The sequence below is a fragment of the Ricinus communis genome, chromosome 9 (genome assembly GCF_019578655.1).
Source record: "Ricinus communis isolate WT05 ecotype wild-type chromosome 9, ASM1957865v1, whole genome shotgun sequence".
NCBI lineage: Eukaryota > Viridiplantae > Streptophyta > Magnoliopsida > Malpighiales > Euphorbiaceae > Ricinus > Ricinus communis.
The window spans coordinates 6817064-6834048 of NC_063264.1; the positions used below are offsets into that span (position 1 = coordinate 6817064).

At 30.6% G+C, this 16985-nt stretch overlaps 3 protein-coding genes across 6 annotated transcripts; 2 read left to right on the forward strand and 1 right to left on the reverse strand.

Moving 5' to 3' along the window:
- Positions 1 to 326: 326 nt before the first annotated feature.
- On the forward strand, positions 327 to 1763 carry LOC8277583. Of its 2 annotated transcripts, XM_015725282.3 has the most exons (4): positions 327 to 611; positions 703 to 752; positions 1148 to 1229; positions 1440 to 1763. In XM_015725282.3, the coding sequence occupies exons 1-4, from the start codon at positions 389 to 391 to the stop codon at positions 1484 to 1486; spliced, it is 402 nt and encodes a 133-aa protein (XP_015580768.1). In that variant the 5' UTR covers positions 327 to 388; the 3' UTR covers positions 1487 to 1763. The 2 variants fall into 2 exon arrangements, with proteins under 2 accessions (XP_015580768.1, XP_025014879.1); XM_025159111.2 differs by lacking the exon at positions 703 to 752 and having other exon boundaries at positions 1137 to 1229.
- A 7492-nt stretch (positions 1764 to 9255) lies between these two features.
- On the forward strand, positions 9256 to 12874 carry LOC8277582 (scarecrow-like protein 21). 3 transcript variants are annotated; one of them, XM_002529005.4, is made up of 2 exons: positions 9256 to 9420; positions 10041 to 12874. In XM_002529005.4, the coding sequence occupies exon 2, from the start codon at positions 11032 to 11034 to the stop codon at positions 12646 to 12648; it is 1617 nt and encodes a 538-aa protein (XP_002529051.1). In that variant the 5' UTR covers positions 9256 to 9420; positions 10041 to 11031; the 3' UTR covers positions 12649 to 12874. The 3 variants fall into 3 exon arrangements, with proteins under 3 accessions (XP_002529051.1, XP_015580779.1, XP_015580778.1); XM_015725293.3 differs by having other exon boundaries at positions 10808 to 12874; XM_015725292.3 differs by lacking the exon at positions 9256 to 9420 and having other exon boundaries at positions 9457 to 10712; positions 10808 to 12874.
- A 494-nt stretch (positions 12875 to 13368) lies between these two features.
- LOC8277581 lies at positions 13369 to 16880 on the reverse strand. The gene is made up of 2 exons (XM_015725294.3): positions 15921 to 16880; positions 13369 to 14096 (listed from the first exon to the last, which is right to left on the reverse strand). Exons 1-2 carry the CDS (start codon positions 16255 to 16257, stop codon positions 13498 to 13500), a joined length of 936 nt encoding a protein of 311 aa, XP_015580780.2. The 5' UTR covers positions 16258 to 16880; the 3' UTR covers positions 13369 to 13497.
- Positions 16881 to 16985: the final 105 nt, after the last annotated feature.

Here is a 16985-nt window from a genome sequence, read left to right on the forward strand (position 1 = left end):
ATTTTAAAAAGGACTTCATTGTATAAAGTTATTGTTTATGAACCATATTGTAAAAGAAAAAAAAACAAAGGAACTATAAAAATCAACAATAAAGAAAAGAAGGGCTCCACTCGGAGCTCCTTGCGGTTACAGATACTCTCACGGGTGGTGGAATTCGAGCCCAAATTTATAATCTCATCATGCGGTCACTCATGCCAGAGCAGAAACGGCGACGCTTAACCAAACGGGCATCTAATCCACAAGTATTGTGTGGCTGTGCAGAACCGGCCCATATTTGCAGACGTGGCCCATTTTAAACTTGTACGATTTCAAACGATATTAATATTTCCGAAAAATCAAAATATAAAAAAAATAAAATAAAAGAGGGAAAGAAAAAGAATCGGCTGCCATGGAAGCTGCAGTCTCATCTTCCCTTATACTCACATCTCCATTGAACACAAAGACTCTCTCTAGAAACAGAGTAATCACCGGTTATCCAAAATCAACGCGCACATTTCGCTTGATCAAAAATCGGAAACTGACCACCACAATTGCAGCTGTCAATGAAGTTTCTGCGGCAGCAGATTCAGGCCAAGTGGAGGTCACCTGGCAGATCATCGTTGGAGCTGTAGGTAATGAGTTTTTTTTATTGGATAACAACATTTTTCATTTATTTCAGATTGAATTTTATTTTATTTTTTTAAAATTACTTTTAATATGCAGCTGGTGTAACCCCTTTTGTAGTAGCTGGAATTGAGTTCAGTAAAAGAATAGTAAGATTTTTATACACATGCCTCAAATTTCAAGCTTTTTACTTGTTTTAATGATGATGCTAATTGCATTTCTTTATTAATAGTACCAATGTCATGTTTAATAGAAAATACTGATTGATCCTCTAAATTTCATTTTGTTTTTCCTGTTTATTTATCATTCAGAATAAAAAACCAGAATTAGAATTCTGAACCCAATTATTCCCAAATAAAATAAAGTAAACCATTTCGTTGGTTTAATGCTTTGATAAATCAAATATTTGAGTGCGGAAATCAAATCACAGTCATACAGCTAACTGTGTTATGAATAATGAAAAATGAAAGAAAAGTGGCTCAAATGATGAATGCGTAATTATTACGAGGAATAATAATAATAATGTTACATAGGAAAATGGCAGATAGCACAAAGAAGATGTGAAATATGTGGAGGGGCTGGACTTGTCATGAGGGAAAAGGACTATTTTCGTTGCCCTGGATGCGGTAAGATCGCTTAGTTCATCTTCTTACATGCACCTCTTTATCTCATTCCTCCGTTGCAATTCCTATTCTGTTTCTTTTTTCTTTGTTTTTTCTAGTCTTGTGTCTGTGTGTGTGTATATAATACACACACACACACACACACACACACACATATAGGATAGCGATGTCAGTCTTGCCTATAATTTTTGAACAATTGATGTTATTTGGCAGGAGGATTCCTACCCTGGCAGTCATGGAAAAGATTCTTCTCTGGTTAGTGTTATAGTATATGTAGCTTGATTGAATCTGCTTCCTGTGTTCCTCCTACTTAAGAGGGCCAAAACTCTCGAAGCAGCTTTTCTAGTTTCCCTTGGCCAAATATTGCTATTACTTGCCAGGATTCGAGGGTTCTTTCTCTTTGTTTCAGTCTCTATGTCTTTCTCCCACAACAGAGAGCCAAAACAGAAGAACCCAGAAATATAGATACATAGATAGATTGATGTGATCTGATCATTATTCTGATCTTTATAATCAAGTTCACAATTTAATTTTATAGTTACTACGTCATAATCATTATGATATTATAATGCTACGTTAACGACAATTATTGCCTCTTCAAGATAAGCACCTTGGTAAAATATCTTTTGATTGATTATTTATATTTATATCATTAAAGGCAAAGGCAAAAGGGATTCATCTGTCCTTTCGGGTGGTTATCGTATCTTTTATTCCTTATTAAATTTCATACTTTTCTAAAGCGTAATCTACTGTTTTAGGAGACCAAACCATTATGTCGTAAGACTAATTCGATTTGAAAATTACTTATTATCATAAATAATTAGAATTATAATAAATATATTTGGTAAATGTTATTTTTTCTTTATTTATAGTTTGATTAACCGGTTATAAATTATACAATATAAAAAATTGTTTCTTTATTTTTCTTATAAAAATAAAAATTTATTTAATATAAAAGAAAATTCAAACTCAAGGCTATTTATTTTTTATCGTTTGAACTAGATATGTAAGTGTTGATAGATATTATTTTTAATGCTACTATATGTTCATATTGCTGTAAGATTAATTTAGATGAAATGAAAATAAACTTATAATATATTGCTCTTAAAAATATAAAAACTTCCATCAATAAAGAATATAAAAATCAATCATCTATATAAAAGAACAAGTATATATTTTTATATATTATATATTTATTTACAATTCTAGAAGTACACCGGTGTGATTAAGGCCACTCTAGATAATGTTAGGGCCAGTTATTGATATTACGATTACAGTACTTAAGTTTTTATAATATTTTTCTTTTAATTTTTGGTTTATATCATTTTTTATATAATTTACTAAAAAAGGAATACCCATATATTATCTTTTACTTAATTTAATAAAAAATTAAATATTTATTTTATTTTAGATAAAATACCAAATATATATATATATATATATATATATTCATTTAAATGATTATAAATATACTAGGTATTTTATCCAAATATATTAACTTTTTTTATAATTCTAAGTGTTTAACTAATTAAGTAAAAGAATTCAAGGTAGTTCCAGGATTTTTTTTAGTAATTAAAATATCATTTATTTTGTTTAATGAACTCTTTTTAAGAAAAATAATTGACAATATATATATAAAAAATAACATATCAAAATTGTAAAATGTAAACATAACATTTTAATAGTTTAGGTACTAAATTAGAAATATATAAAGTCCTAGCCTTAAAATGTACATTAATTTGTATAATTTTAATCATTGAATTTGAGAACGGTAGAAATTTATTATTCCCTAAATAAGTATTCAGTTTTTAAATTTTAAATTTATATTTTTAATAAAACTTTAATTATTGTATTTAAAATTAAAGACACAGACTACAAACATAATTTATCATATTAAACCTGAAGTTTTAGAATTAAAGATAGAAATTACAAACATAATTTACTATATTAAACCTGAAAATGAGAAGATCTAATTTCTTTATTAATTAATGGTGATTTTCTTTCTTATATACTCGAAATAATTAAGATATATATATATATATATATATATATATATATATATATATATATATATATATATATAATGAAGCACCTCCATTTATGAAGGTGCTTCATTTCTCATAACTATCCGACTGTCGGTGTGTTTGCATCTGCCTGCTTTTACATGGTTTCCTCGCCAATCTTATATCAAAGTGCGATTTCTCCTCTGCATTGACCATGAAAATTTTGCATGATTGCCTCCTCTAAGTGCTTTACAATCAGAAAATTCATCAGCCCACATTCAATATTTAATCAAGAATCTTTTACATCTTCCTCCTGTCTCCTCCGATATTAATTTTTTATTCATTTTCAGTGGTCTATCAAAAAAAATAAAAACACTAAAAAAGATTTCATGATACTTGCATTGGCAGACTTAACCTAAAGCTAATAAATATATATTTACAAAATCATAAACTCAGATTTTCTTTTTTTCATTTATAAATAAAAAAATAATATTGTATTTTCATTCTCATAAATGACAAAATCTAAACTTGACTTGATTTCTAATTCTAGACCACTATTTAATATGTTTTAACTATTTTTAAGAGGGTAACTAGACTTGTTTAATTGTTGAATCAGAATTTTTTTTATTTAAATCCACTTCAAAATTATCCGAGTTTAATCATAATTTAAATATTTGACTTTTATATACAAATTTTACAAAAATTTAAAAGAAAAAAATAAATAATTCAAATTTTTATTAAGATTTAACTTATCGAAATATAATTAATAAACTTAGATGAACCTATATTATGTCCAACCTTAAAAAAATTTAGAGGGATTCAAGAAATATATGCATGAGCATTAATAGACCGACGAACAGAAAAGTAAAAGAGTAAATTTTGTTTTGGTAAAAACCACTACGTCAGTCCTTATGTAATGAGGCAGCCTAATCATCAATTGGCCTACATTACAAGTTGACCTACCATACAATTCTTTCTTTTATCCTTTTTCCACGAATAACGTTACATTTGCTTGACCTTTGCATTTCAATTCAATTCCTTTTCTAATTTTCTTTTTTTCTCTTAGTACTCAATTTCCCTCTTCGGCCCAAGTGCTCAAAAAGTCCCCCAACCTCCTCATGTTTGAATTTCTTTTCTAAAAAATAAAAAAGAAAGAAAATAAATTATTTCACTTGTGCACGTGGATAATATTTTTTTAGTATAAATATATCTGAAATTAATATGAGGCATATGCCGGATAGGACATTTCCAGATGATAAAATATTTTGTCAAAAATTCTAATACAGTTATATATTTAAAATTTTAGTTAAATTATAAATTATTTTTAACATCTCGTTTAAACGCTCTTAAACTGTAGATAACATTTTTGATAACCGAAAAGACTTGACTTGCATAATAAATGCGGTTTTTACATTTTTAAATATTCTAGTTAATATGAAAGTTTGTTGATTCTAGCTATTTTTGTCTCTCTTTTTCTTGTTTTCTTGCATTGAATTAGATTGGAGAGTATTTGATTTCAAATTGTCTTCTCTTCAGAACAAACTTAAATGATTTTCCAACTAAAGGACAAGTTTTGATCATTACACCTTTGGTTGACATAACTACCATTTGCTATTTTTCATAAACTTTGCAAACCATAGATATATATAGTTAAAAAAAGATACTTAAAACCAATTAATTTAGATGATGTGAGATTATTAATTTCTTAAGTAGGCTATTCATTGATATATTAATAATGTTATATTATCAAGAGTAATTAATTTTAATTTAATCATAGATATACAATGTGGCTCATTTTTATGTGTTTATATGAATATTGTAATAGACAAAATCTATTTAAGATTTTATTATGTTTACTACCACAATTTTTTTTTTAAAAAGTCAAAAATTCAAAATAGTTGAAAATGAATTCGGAAAGAAAAAAAAATATTGAATCAAATATTGCAACTGCATGACGTATTGCTGATGGGAAAATTATGTGCATTATTTTCCATTTAGGGAAAAAGAGAAAATAAAAACACCAAAAGCAAATATGTCTGTTGAAACCAGAGAAAGATGACAAATTTGAGAAAAGGAGTATTAGACCATTTTAATGATTCAATTAACTTAGTATTTGGCACCTAAACTTGACTCATACTTGGAATAAAAGAAAAAAAAAATCAAATTCAAATATAATTAAAAAGGATAAAAATTAAGATTAATTTGTGAAGCTTAAATGGAAATGCTGTGTGAAAGTCTAAGCCATCAACTCGTGATACCATTCAATAGAATTGGAAAAATGACAAGAAACTGGAATGTCGTTTTCATGTGAAATTCTGATGAATAAATTCCAAAGGCTCAGGTCGGCAAAGCCATGGGAAGGCCTGGAAAGTCAAGAATCGTTATTACTCTTTTGTCATTCTTTTTGGCTGAGTCATTTTGCCATGGTTTTGCTGTAAGTGCAGTGGTCTCCCTGAGAGATAGGCATACGTGTTGTGATCCACGTAGGGATAAAATGAGCAATTCCGGACACTTGCATAAATGTGAGGTACCATTCTGCCGTTCAGTTTAATATTACAATAAAGGTTAAAGAAAAAGCATTACCCAAATAATGATTTTAAAGGATATATATATTTAAAAAATAGGCTATAAAATAGTGAAATAAAAATAAGCACCGGCTCGTATGGAGTGATTCATTTAAGTAAGTATGCGTCAATAATATATAAGAGTAGAATAGATTTCTGTATTTAGTTTTAATCAATTAGAACTTGAAAGATATACATGCACGAATAAAAATGAGAAATTATACTTTTGTTTTGTCAATAATTGTGCCACACCCATCAATGTCATTGTTTTCTTTGATCTCATATTGAAGGCAGCTATTTCAGCCGTAGCCCCCACAATTTTTGAATAATAATTTCCGACAATAACAATAAGCAAGGATTTGAATCAAATAAAGGAAGACAAAGCTTAGGTTGGTGAAATTTGTATGCCGTGCCAACTTCAGCATCATCTTGAAAAGGGTATTTTCTTTATATTAAAGCATTGTAATCATACTTTCCCATCTTCGTCAGAGAACATTTGAGTACTAATTGAAGGAGTAGACTTCTTTGGTAAAGAGAAGGCAGAAAAACAATTTCTGCAATTTCTTCCAAAAATAATCAGCCTTGGATCTGCCCCACAATCCATTTCCTCCTTTCCAAACAAACCAGCAAAGCCAAGGCAATTTGATCCTCAGGATTCAGCACCTGATATATAGTCAGGTTTATAATTATACAAAACGAAAAAGAAAAGAAAACAATCTCAAATGAATCCAATTAATTATTACACGACAACAGACAATGAATAACAACAGTTCAGTTTCTGTGCCGCACATGTCATGAGGAGGAAGGGATAAGCCTAAAATGTTAGAGATCCTCTGTCGCTTGAAAAATAAAAAGTATAAACAATTTTATAGCGGTTAAAATCCAATTAGTTAAATGATTAATTTTATTTATTTTTATATTAGTTGGGTTCAAATATATTAGTTAGGCTTTACATTTTATTTATTTATTTAACTCTCGTCTTAATTAATTGATTCAATTTTATAATATGCTATGAGTTTAAGACTGGTTTAATTTTTAAATTTTTATATAAGCACATCCCAAAGATTACTATTACTAATTATTTTCTACTTTTTTATTATATGTGGGAAAAGCTAATATTAATAATAATTTATCAATTAATATATTAATTAAATTTATATTATTTATTAAGCAGAATGTCAGTGTCTAATTTTTGAAATAAAATTATTTAATATTTAAAGTAGGTGGAACGATTGAGCTAAAATTGGAAGAAGCACGAAGGTAGAATTCACGTTGGACTTGAAATTGAATTACTTAAAAGTCATACCCATTCCAGCACCTTAGAAACAAGAATAAGTCCACACCTATTTAAAGGAAAGGAAGGTAACTCATTAATTTAATAAATACCCAATTCACTCATAAGCTTTGTACGTACCATTTTGGACAAAGATTTCATTTATTTCAACATTACTGTTTTTTTTTTAAAACAAAACTTTATAGTCTAATTAGAAAAATGACTAAAAATTTCACACTGAAGTAACATGCAATCGTAAGTAATACATCTCTAATTAATTAAATTTGACTATTTATATACTATTGTTTTTTGATAAAAAATAAATTAATAAAAGTTCCGAAGCTTCGGATTTCAAACAAATTAAATTATACTAAAATATAAAATATAATTATGTTCATACATAATTAAGAAAGAATAAAATAATGAATAGATTAAAATAATTGATGAGTTAACAGTTATTTGAGAATTATATAAATAAAATTTAGTAATATATATAAAAGTAGAACAAAGGATCATTATTACAAATAAATCAAATAATTATATAATATTTACCAAATATAATTTAGATATTAGCTGGTGAAAAGAATATAAGAGAATGTTTTTGTTTTTAATTATTTTTAAACGAAAGGGTAAACCGTGTGGGGCCCATATAGTTGGCATCGCACACGTCGGGTCGACCTTTACACCTTTGTACATTATTAGCGTCATCATTATCTTTTGTAATGTAAAAAGGTTATACAGCGTAGAGACCAAAATACCCTCCATCCCAACTTGTTAAATATACTTTTTCCGTATTTAGGTAAATTTTTCATTTTATTAATATTTATGAAGATTAAAAGTTATTATCTATTTACTTAATTTCTAATCTATTACTCTCTTAATGGCCTTCTCAATAAAATAATAATAAATAATAATTCATACTAATTAAAATATATACTATAAATTATTTATATTGTGTTGATTAAAATTTATAAAATTTATTTATAGATCTAAAATTTATGATTATCTACATAATTAAATTTATAAAAATTAATTGTAACTGAATTAAAAAAAATTTAAATAAATTTTACACTACCAAGTCAATATATATTATAACATCAAGATATCTTTTTTCAATTTTATTATTTCTCTTTTATGTAATTCATTCTTTTTTAAATTTCAACTAAACGTAATATTATGGTTAACTATTAAGAGATTATATAATTTATATTCGTTATTAAGTTTGACACGTTATTTTTATATTTTTAATTATAAAATATATATTAATATTATATTAATTCTATTTTTTAATAAAATTATCAGTCAAATATATGACATGACGTGAATTCTATTTATAAAAAAAATTGAATCGGCATTAAAGTTGTTGTCTAGTTCTATTACTAAAATATTATATTTTATAAAGATAATTTTTTTCTAAACTTTAGAATTTCCTTAATTTTATGTGCTAATATTCTAATAATTAGAGTACTCATGAATTCTTTTCTTGTTGCAAAAGTTTATATCATATAAATATATTTAATAAATATTTTATCTAAAATTAAATTTGATATCAATGTTAAAATATAGTAATTAAATTAAAAATATAAAAAATTACATATTAAATTTAATAATAAATATAAATCACATTATTTTCTTAGCTAATAGTATTATTATTATATAATAGTTTATAACTGATAGAAAATTATTTGTAAAGTAGTTGTAACTGACAGAAATATTATTTGTAATTAGGTAATTAATGTAATATTTGATGTATCACAATAATAAATTAAAGTAGTTGTAAACTGTCTTTTTTGGACACACACTTCAAGCTTCTCTTTCTTTTTTCTTAAGGAAATAGCGATGGAAAAAACAAAGTATGATTCTCATATCTTCCGTCAACATTAACCATTGATGACCGTACAAACATGAAGAAATTAATACTTGAGATTGAGACATATAATTTGACCATGGTTTCTTTTCTTGTTCCTTTAACAACCATTGACCGAATTTACAATAGTCATTGAAGAAGACTAACATAGTCTTTAAATACTTTTCAAAATTGTCTCAACTTGACTTCTAACTTAATTAAGGAATTGTTAGAGTAACATGGATGGTTATAAAATTATTAAAAGCTGTTTAAAATTGTAATTGGGTGCTGCAAAATTATTAAGGAAAAAGATGCTGCACAGTTTCAGTGGCCCAAATGTAATTTTATTGAGATGGGAAGGTCAATGGTGAGAAACAATTGTTATTAAAAAGACAAACTGATTCTTGGAAAGGGAACCATGTTTGCAAGTGCTTAATCCAGAGGCTTTAGATTTTTTAAGCCAAAGCAAAAAAAACCAAGAAATCAAACCTGGTGCAAAGCTAACAAGGTATGTCAGAAAAAAAAAAAAAAAAAAAGAACCCATTAAATTTGATGTTGAATTTGATGTCATGATCATATACTAGTTTGATTCTGAATCTTGACATGTGTTGCTCAAGTAAAGATTCTTCATATGGTTGCTAGTTGCCTCTTGTTTTCCATTTCTTTCTTTGTTTATTTTCTGATTGATGAATGTGTGTATACGTGTTTAGTTCGGTAAGTTGGTGGTGATTTTTGTAGCTTTTCAGCTAAGTTTTATGTCCTTCGAGGTAAAAACTGGTTCTTTGGAAGAGGGTTGGTGATGAATATGTGAAAGATGGAAATTTTTCTTGTTTTGGTTAAAAGGAAAAGAAAGCTCATCCCTTGGTTTTAACTTTTTAGGTTGTCTTCAAGTTCCTTTTTTTTTTTTTTTTTTTTTTTTGGATAAACCTTTTTGTTATGGCTTTGTACGTTCATGGGGATCTCTCTCTGTCTTTCTCATATCTATCTGAATTTCTTTGAGTCTTTGTTTCTATGGGGACTTTTCCAAATTTTAATTGGAAACTTCCCATTTCTGAAGTTTTGTTAGGGTGAGAGAATTTCTTATTGATGTCAGGTTAAAGATTTCAAATATTTTACGTTGGATTTCAGGAACTTCAAGATTCAATGTTAGTGTGCCAATGCTAAACAAGAATTTTGTTTCTTAACCGGATTGCTGCAAGTATATCCTTAACGATCTGCAGTTGTGTTTTCAGTATTATCTGAATCAGGAAGATCCATATGGCTTTAAAGACCATCATCTTCATCTCACTTTAAGACCCAGATAGCTTCACTTCTCTCTGTCTCTCTCTAACTAGTTTAAAATGATGCTAGATGCAATCATTGGGCATAAAATTATTTGCATATGATTAGGAATTTAATTCTTAATTGTTCTGCAGCACGTGCACTATTTCTTTTGTTGTTGAATGAATATATGAAATTGAGATCCATAAGAACTAAGCAGTTGTTGGATGAAATCTTCTTCCTTTATATTATTTTCTAAGGATAAGGGCCAAGACCATGCCTAAGGGTCTTATCCCTGCGCCAGTTACCTTCCTTTTAAAGAAAAAGCTAATCACCTGAACCAAAAAGACATTAATTAGTACCGAGTCAAATACATTTAAATGGTGGTTACAGGAGGGTATTAATTTGTTGTATGTTGAGAGAAACAGTCCTGAAATGGTGCTGGTAATCCATCTATCCCACAAACAATTTAACTACCTCCTAATGTAAACTCAAATCACCAGCAGCTACTTAGCGCTGTCCATGGACACTATTTTACAGGTTTACATGTTTTCAATCTGTTATATTGATGAGTGTACCTTGCATTTTCCTTTTCACTGCAACCGCCTTAACAATCATGTTACTCTTCTTTGCAGATAGAATCAGTTCTGCAGTATTTCATCTGTGCTAAAGTGGATATAATTTTTCTTTGGAAAAAGCTGATTGAGACATGTGCTTCATGTTTAGATGAGGTTCACAGGTCATAATAACCAAGCTGCCATTTTGGTCTGAAAAAATTTCTTCCAGAAAGGTTCCTGGTGTTGCTGTGAACCACTGATACTCAAGAACTGAGGCAACTGAAAGAATTAGCTATTGGTTAATGCAAACATCTCAGAAAGGTACAGTTATGGATGGGCCTCCTGGGTTCTATGACCATCCTGTGCGACCTCGGGAATCCTATCACTGGCATTCCAATCAGAACCTAGACCAATATCCTATGTCTGATGATGGCAGCCAAGAGATGCACCTTTCAGCCGAGACATTTGATCAACACAGCACCCTAGAATCATCTTCTGGAACTGGTGGGTATCCTGTTCAAACTTCGCCATCTACTGCTAGTTTCTCTCCAAATGAAAGTGTAATTTCACAACCAAATTCTCAGTCATACATACTGGACCAGCATGATTCTTCTGAGAATACTAGTGGTTCACCAGACAGAGAGGCTTATGTTATTCACAAACTGAGAGAACTAGAAACTGCTATGCTGGGTCCTGCAGATGATCTTGACGTATATAACATAATGACTCAGGATGGATCCAATCAAATCACATCTGAGGAAGAAAAGTGGAAGTTTTTGATGGAGACTGTATCAAGAAGAGACTTGAAAGAAGTACTTTATGCTTGTGCTCAAGCTATTGACAGTAATGATATGCTTACAGTTGAATGGCTAATGACAGAGTTGCGGAAAATGGTATCAGTTTCTGGTGAGCCAATCCAAAGGTTAGGAGCCTACATGCTGGAAGGTCTTGTTGCAAGGTTGGCATCTTCAGGAAGTTCTATCTACAGGGCGCTAAGATGCAAGGAGCCTGCGAGTGCTGAGCTCCTCTCTTACATGCATATATTATATGAAGTCTGCCCGTACTTCAAATTTGGGTATATGTCAGCAAATGGAGCAATTGCTGAAGCAATGAAAGATGAAAGTAGAGTTCATATAATTGATTTTCAAATTGCACAAGGCAGCCAGTGGATCACCTTAATCCAGGCTCTTGCTGCTCGACCTGGGGGGCCGCCACATGTCCGGCTTACAGGTATTGATGATTCCACATCAGCTTATGCTCGTGGAGGAGGACTTGATATAGTGGGCCAGAGACTGTCAAGGCTTGCCGAGTCATGTAAGGTGCCCTTTGAGTTCCATGCAGCTGGAGTTTCTGGTTCTGAAATTGAACTCAAGAATCTTGGGATTCGACCAGGTGAAGCTCTTGCAATTAATTTTGCCTTAATGCTTCACCACATGCCTGATGAAAGCGTGGGCACTCAAAATCATCGTGACAGGCTGTTGAGGTTGGTGAAGAGCTTATCTCCCAAGGTAGTAACTCTTGTTGAGCAAGAATCAAATACTAATACTGCCCCATTTGTAAACCGTTTCACTGAGACATTAAACTATTATCTGGCTATCTTTGAATCAATTGATGTTACTCTACCAAGGGGGCACAAGGAACGGATCAATGTTGAGCAGCATTGTCTAGCTCGTGAGGTGGTCAACATTGTAGCATGCGAGGGTGCTGAGAGAATAGAGCGTCATGAACCTTTAGGTAAGTGGAAGTCACGATTTGCCATGGCTGGGTTTACACCCTATCCGTTAAGCTCTTTTGTGAATGCTACCATCAAGGCTCTGCTGCAGAGTTACTCCAAGAAGTATACTCTTGAAGAGAGAGATGGAGCATTATATCTTGGCTGGATGAACCGACCTCTGATTGCTTCTTGTGCATGGAGGTAATAACCCGGAAAACATTGGGGGCATGTTTTGTGTGCTTCAAACCCGTAATTCGAAGCAAGATCATTTCATGTTGTTGTTCGTAGTAAAATAGCATAGCGATGTCACAACACTGGTGGATTTTCAAGTAATGAATTGGCTCCATTCAAGGACTCTAACTTGTACTGAACCCAAATAACATCAAGTATGTTAATGTTCCATAGGCATTAAGCTATTATCTTTCTGTCAATTGAATTTCTACTTAATTTTATTTGATAGAATCGGTAGATATAGAATTCTTTGCTAGTAGAAATCAGTTTTCCATGCCTGGGTAGGTTTGCACCCTAGTCATTAAGTTGTTCCAGAAATGTCACCAAGATTCTGCTGGAAAACTACTCCTACGCATATCCTCTTTGAAGACAGAGCTTCAGCTCTCGTTCTTGAATGGACGAACTGATCTCTGATTGCTTCTTGCATATGTAGATGATAGAAAAATGTTACTGATCACTTTGAAATATTAGCTATGGGTTGGACGCGGAAAGGCTCCAGGTTAATACAGGTGGGAATAAAACCAAATGGTTGCTGTAAACTACTATTTGGCAGATATATTTGCAGAAGCTGCAAATTAAATGAATTTGGAGAATTTTAACACAGAATCAACAGAAATAGTTACCATTGGTGTGGTCAAGTGTTTGGTTTATAGTACTAAGTACCAGGAAAAAAGATTAAGGAAAAAGACAAAAAGAGAAAAGAAAAAAGAAACTCTATTGTTAATTTCATTCTCTAGTGATAAACATAAACTCTTACTAGTTAAGTTGCCCTAAGTTTGATTTAACTGCAAAAGGAGCACATTTACAAATACATATCAGAATCTTAGGTGAAAACTATGACAAAGCAGGGAAGTATAGCACTGGGATTTCTTACAATCAAAGATTTTGGGTTGGAATATTGGGCTTCACTCTCAATACAGTCACACTCTGCTTTTCCTCCATCAACCCTATTAGCTACTGCGCCAGCAATTATCCTGCAGACTAGCACAGCCCTTTCAGTTTTCCCCTTTGAGAAGACAATCATGTGATCAGTCAATTCCTCACTGTTTGTACTCAATCGGATGCCATTCTTCTTGGTGAATTCTGTGTCAAAATTAGACTGAACCATTCTGCAGACCCTGCAAGTGGGATCCCTACACAGCTCGGAAACTCGCATGGACCTTTCACCGCAGCAAGACATTGTCGTGCCGTAGAATCGCAGAAGCTCATTTCCATCTACAGTGCTTCTTGGATGTGTTTTTTGTTGCTTACAGGCACTTTCCTTTACTTTTTCTCTGTATTTCTCAAACCTTTCGAGAATTTCAATAGAGTTCTTTACCCTCATAACCCTTTTGATATTTCTTGATGGCTTCAATGGGTTTGTTGATGCTTTCTGGAAGATCATCTCAGTGATATTTCTTGCCGGGTCTCCAATCTTTAATTCTGTTCAAAATGAAAAAAAAAAAAAAGAAAAAAAAAGAAAAAACGTATCGTGAGAAAGAAATCTCTCCTATCCATTTTCCTTCTTCCCAAACAAAGGCTATACAATTAAGTGGAGACATTCTCGTAGCCAAACATAACCAACTATAGAACACGGCCATGGACATTTTTTAAAAGAGTGAGACATAGATACACGGTATATTTTAGAGAGTAACTACCACGTGGTTTGACGTGAAACAAATGTAATTTTTTTATATCAAAGTAATATATATTAAATATTTTTTAAATACTTTTAATATATTTTTTTAAATTATAAATATTGATAAAAATATAATTCTTTAATAATATAAATATTTTTAAATAATTTAACATCTGATTCGATATTTTATAATTATAATAAATTATTAAAATATAATTTTTAATTTTAATCAAATTTAAAATATAATATTTTAAATAAAATTATAATATATTTATGATTTCTATTATATATTATTAAATGCAACATTGCTTATAAAATCATAATTTAGTAATTACTCATGTTAACTAAATGCCAAATTATATAAAAAATAATAAAAATATAAATTTGTATCTAAAAAATGCTAAAAAAATAAAGTATGCGATACTCTTTCGATATATAAAATATCTCTATCCCTCAAATAAAAAAGCATCAAATCATAAAATATTTTTTAAGATTTTACCCTATTTTATATATGTCTATATAGAAAATGATAATTATTCATAATAGAAACGTATGTAAATAAAATTTATAAAATGTAAATTAGAAGTCTAAAATATTTTCAATCTCGTTTTTTACTCACTTGATATGCAAATAACAATATACAAAATAAAATTTAAATTAAAAATCTAAAATATTTTCAATCTTATTTTTCACTCACTTCATATGCAAATAACAAAATTTGAAAAGAAAAATTGTAAAAAGGATTTTGAGATAGGGAGAGATTTCTTTACGTTGAAATAAGCAAGAGATGAGATGACATTTGTAATCAAGATGTATAGAGATTAAGAAATGTGATTTTATGTGTTTGTTTGAGAACTCATAAATCATTGTAATAAAATTTTGGGTAGCGTGTCTCGTAGATAACCAAGAAAGGAGGAGGAGAAAGACCAAAACATATCTCAACAAAAAATGCAAGATAATTGACAATTTGAAGGTGTTTATTAGATGCATAAGATTCTTAATATTGTCAAATCTTAAAAGGCTCCTCCAACAAATCAAGAAAAAACAAAAAAAAAAACAAAATTATTCATTTAGCTCTTGTCTTTGATCAAATTTTGTCTTCTTCGTCAAAATTAGTTGACACACTGTCGTACTTCAAGGGGACCATTATGCTGGCCTAACATACAAATACTTCGCTTTCGTTCTTCTCTAGCTGATCTTTTACCCAAGTTATATCCTTCGCTTTTTGCTAAATTGCAAAAAAATTTCTAACAGAGGATTAGTATCTTTATTAACTGCCTCAAACATGTCGCTCTGTCTGAAAGACATTACTTTGAGCAATTTGGAGGACCCTTTTGTGAATAAGCGAAGCAAAGCAGCTGCAAAAGCTTTGCAGTATTAGAATTTTCGTCAAGTAGAAAGCATTGCCATTTTATACAGGAGTTCATGACTGTAACGACATTTTAGTGTCACGATAAGCTACTTTAAATATACCCTTAAATTACTGAGATAAATGTCTTATGAGCTTCTGGTATCGCTACAACATTCAGTAATGCTTACTGTCAGGCATAATCTTATGTTTCATGCACTCGTGCAAGAACTTCACTAACAGCATATAACAAGTAAAAGGATAAGGAAAGGTCACTTACCAGAGTACTTTCTTCTCGAGAGATATCCCTTGATAATCACATCCCCAAATGATTTTCTGATTTCAAGAATGAGCTCCCTGTCCAAGTTTTCTTTTTCAGGTCTGTTGCTCCACTTCCTCTTCCCACTGCATTTATCTGGCATGAGAACCACATTATTTAGCTTACTTCCGCAGTTAACATTCTCCTTCAAAGACATCCATAGAGCTTGCATCTTTCCTCTCTCTCTCTCTCTCTGCCCTATCTTTCTTGAAGAAGCTCTATGCAATGGATGAAAGTAGAGAGCTTTATCTATGCAGAATTGGTTCCGGTGGAGAATTGGATAATAACGTGGCTGCATAATTTTGAAGTTCCTGCTACAGCAAAGACAAAAGTGGTGAATTTAAGGTCTTTTGTATGCTATCTACAGAGCATTTATAACAGCAACCCCACCCAAAAGTAACCGATAGTGTGTAATAATAATAACCAACGAGAAGAAACAAGCAAATTAAATAAAATAATGATAACATGTGCAGTAAATACTTAAAATTACAAGCCAATATATTTTATTGCATTATAGGAGCTTATGTTGCAGGATATTATAGGGGTTCTTCTTCCTCGCATGGTTCCAGACTTCCAGTTTAATTGTTTGCCCGAGGCTTTATGTGAAAGAAAAACGAAAATTACATTTGGTATTTTTTTCTGTTAAAAAAGAAAAGGTTTTGGGTTGACCTCGGAAATAGGAAATAGGGATGAGACAGATTTATGATGCCACGTGTGGAGATTATTTTACTCCTCTAGAAAGAGCCTTTCGGATCCTTCCCATGGATCTGCTCGTCAAGTTGCCTCTTTGGACACCAAAAGACAAAGTAGCTTTTGGATGGATTCCAACCAGGCCAATCATTACGGTTCTTTATCCTCCTCTGCTTTCCTGCCAGATTCTAATGTATTTCTCAATCTACAGTATACAATTAGAATTGTCTTCCCATTCAGCTGCCAAATACATTGTTATGTGATATTAAGACGGCATAAACCACCTTTGGAATCTCCATTATTTGAGTCTGGCTGGCTAAAAGTATAAACGTACCT

Excerpts from the sequence above, each read along its gene's own strand:
- LOC8277583 (XM_015725282.3), top strand. The coding sequence starts at position 389 with ATGGAAGCTGCAGTCTCATCTTCCCTTATACTCACATCTCCATTGAAC. Across the intron at positions 612-702 it reads GATCATCGTTGGAGCTGTAG|CTGGTGTAACCCCTTTTGTA; the intron begins GTAATGAGTTTT and ends TTTAATATGCAG. Across the intron at positions 753-1,147 it reads TTGAGTTCAGTAAAAGAATA|ATAGCACAAAGAAGATGTGA; the intron begins GTAAGATTTTTA and ends GGAAAATGGCAG.
- LOC8277581 (XM_015725294.3), bottom strand. The coding sequence starts at position 16,257 with ATGCAGCCACGTTATTATCCAATTCTCCACCGGAACCAATTCTGCATA. Across the intron at positions 14,097-15,920 it reads CTCGAGAAGAAAGTACTCTG|AATTAAAGATTGGAGACCCG; the intron begins GTAAGTGACCTT and ends CATTTTGAACAG.
- LOC8277582 (XM_002529005.4), top strand. The coding sequence starts at position 11,032 with ATGCAAACATCTCAGAAAGGTACAGTTATGGATGGGCCTCCTGGGTTC.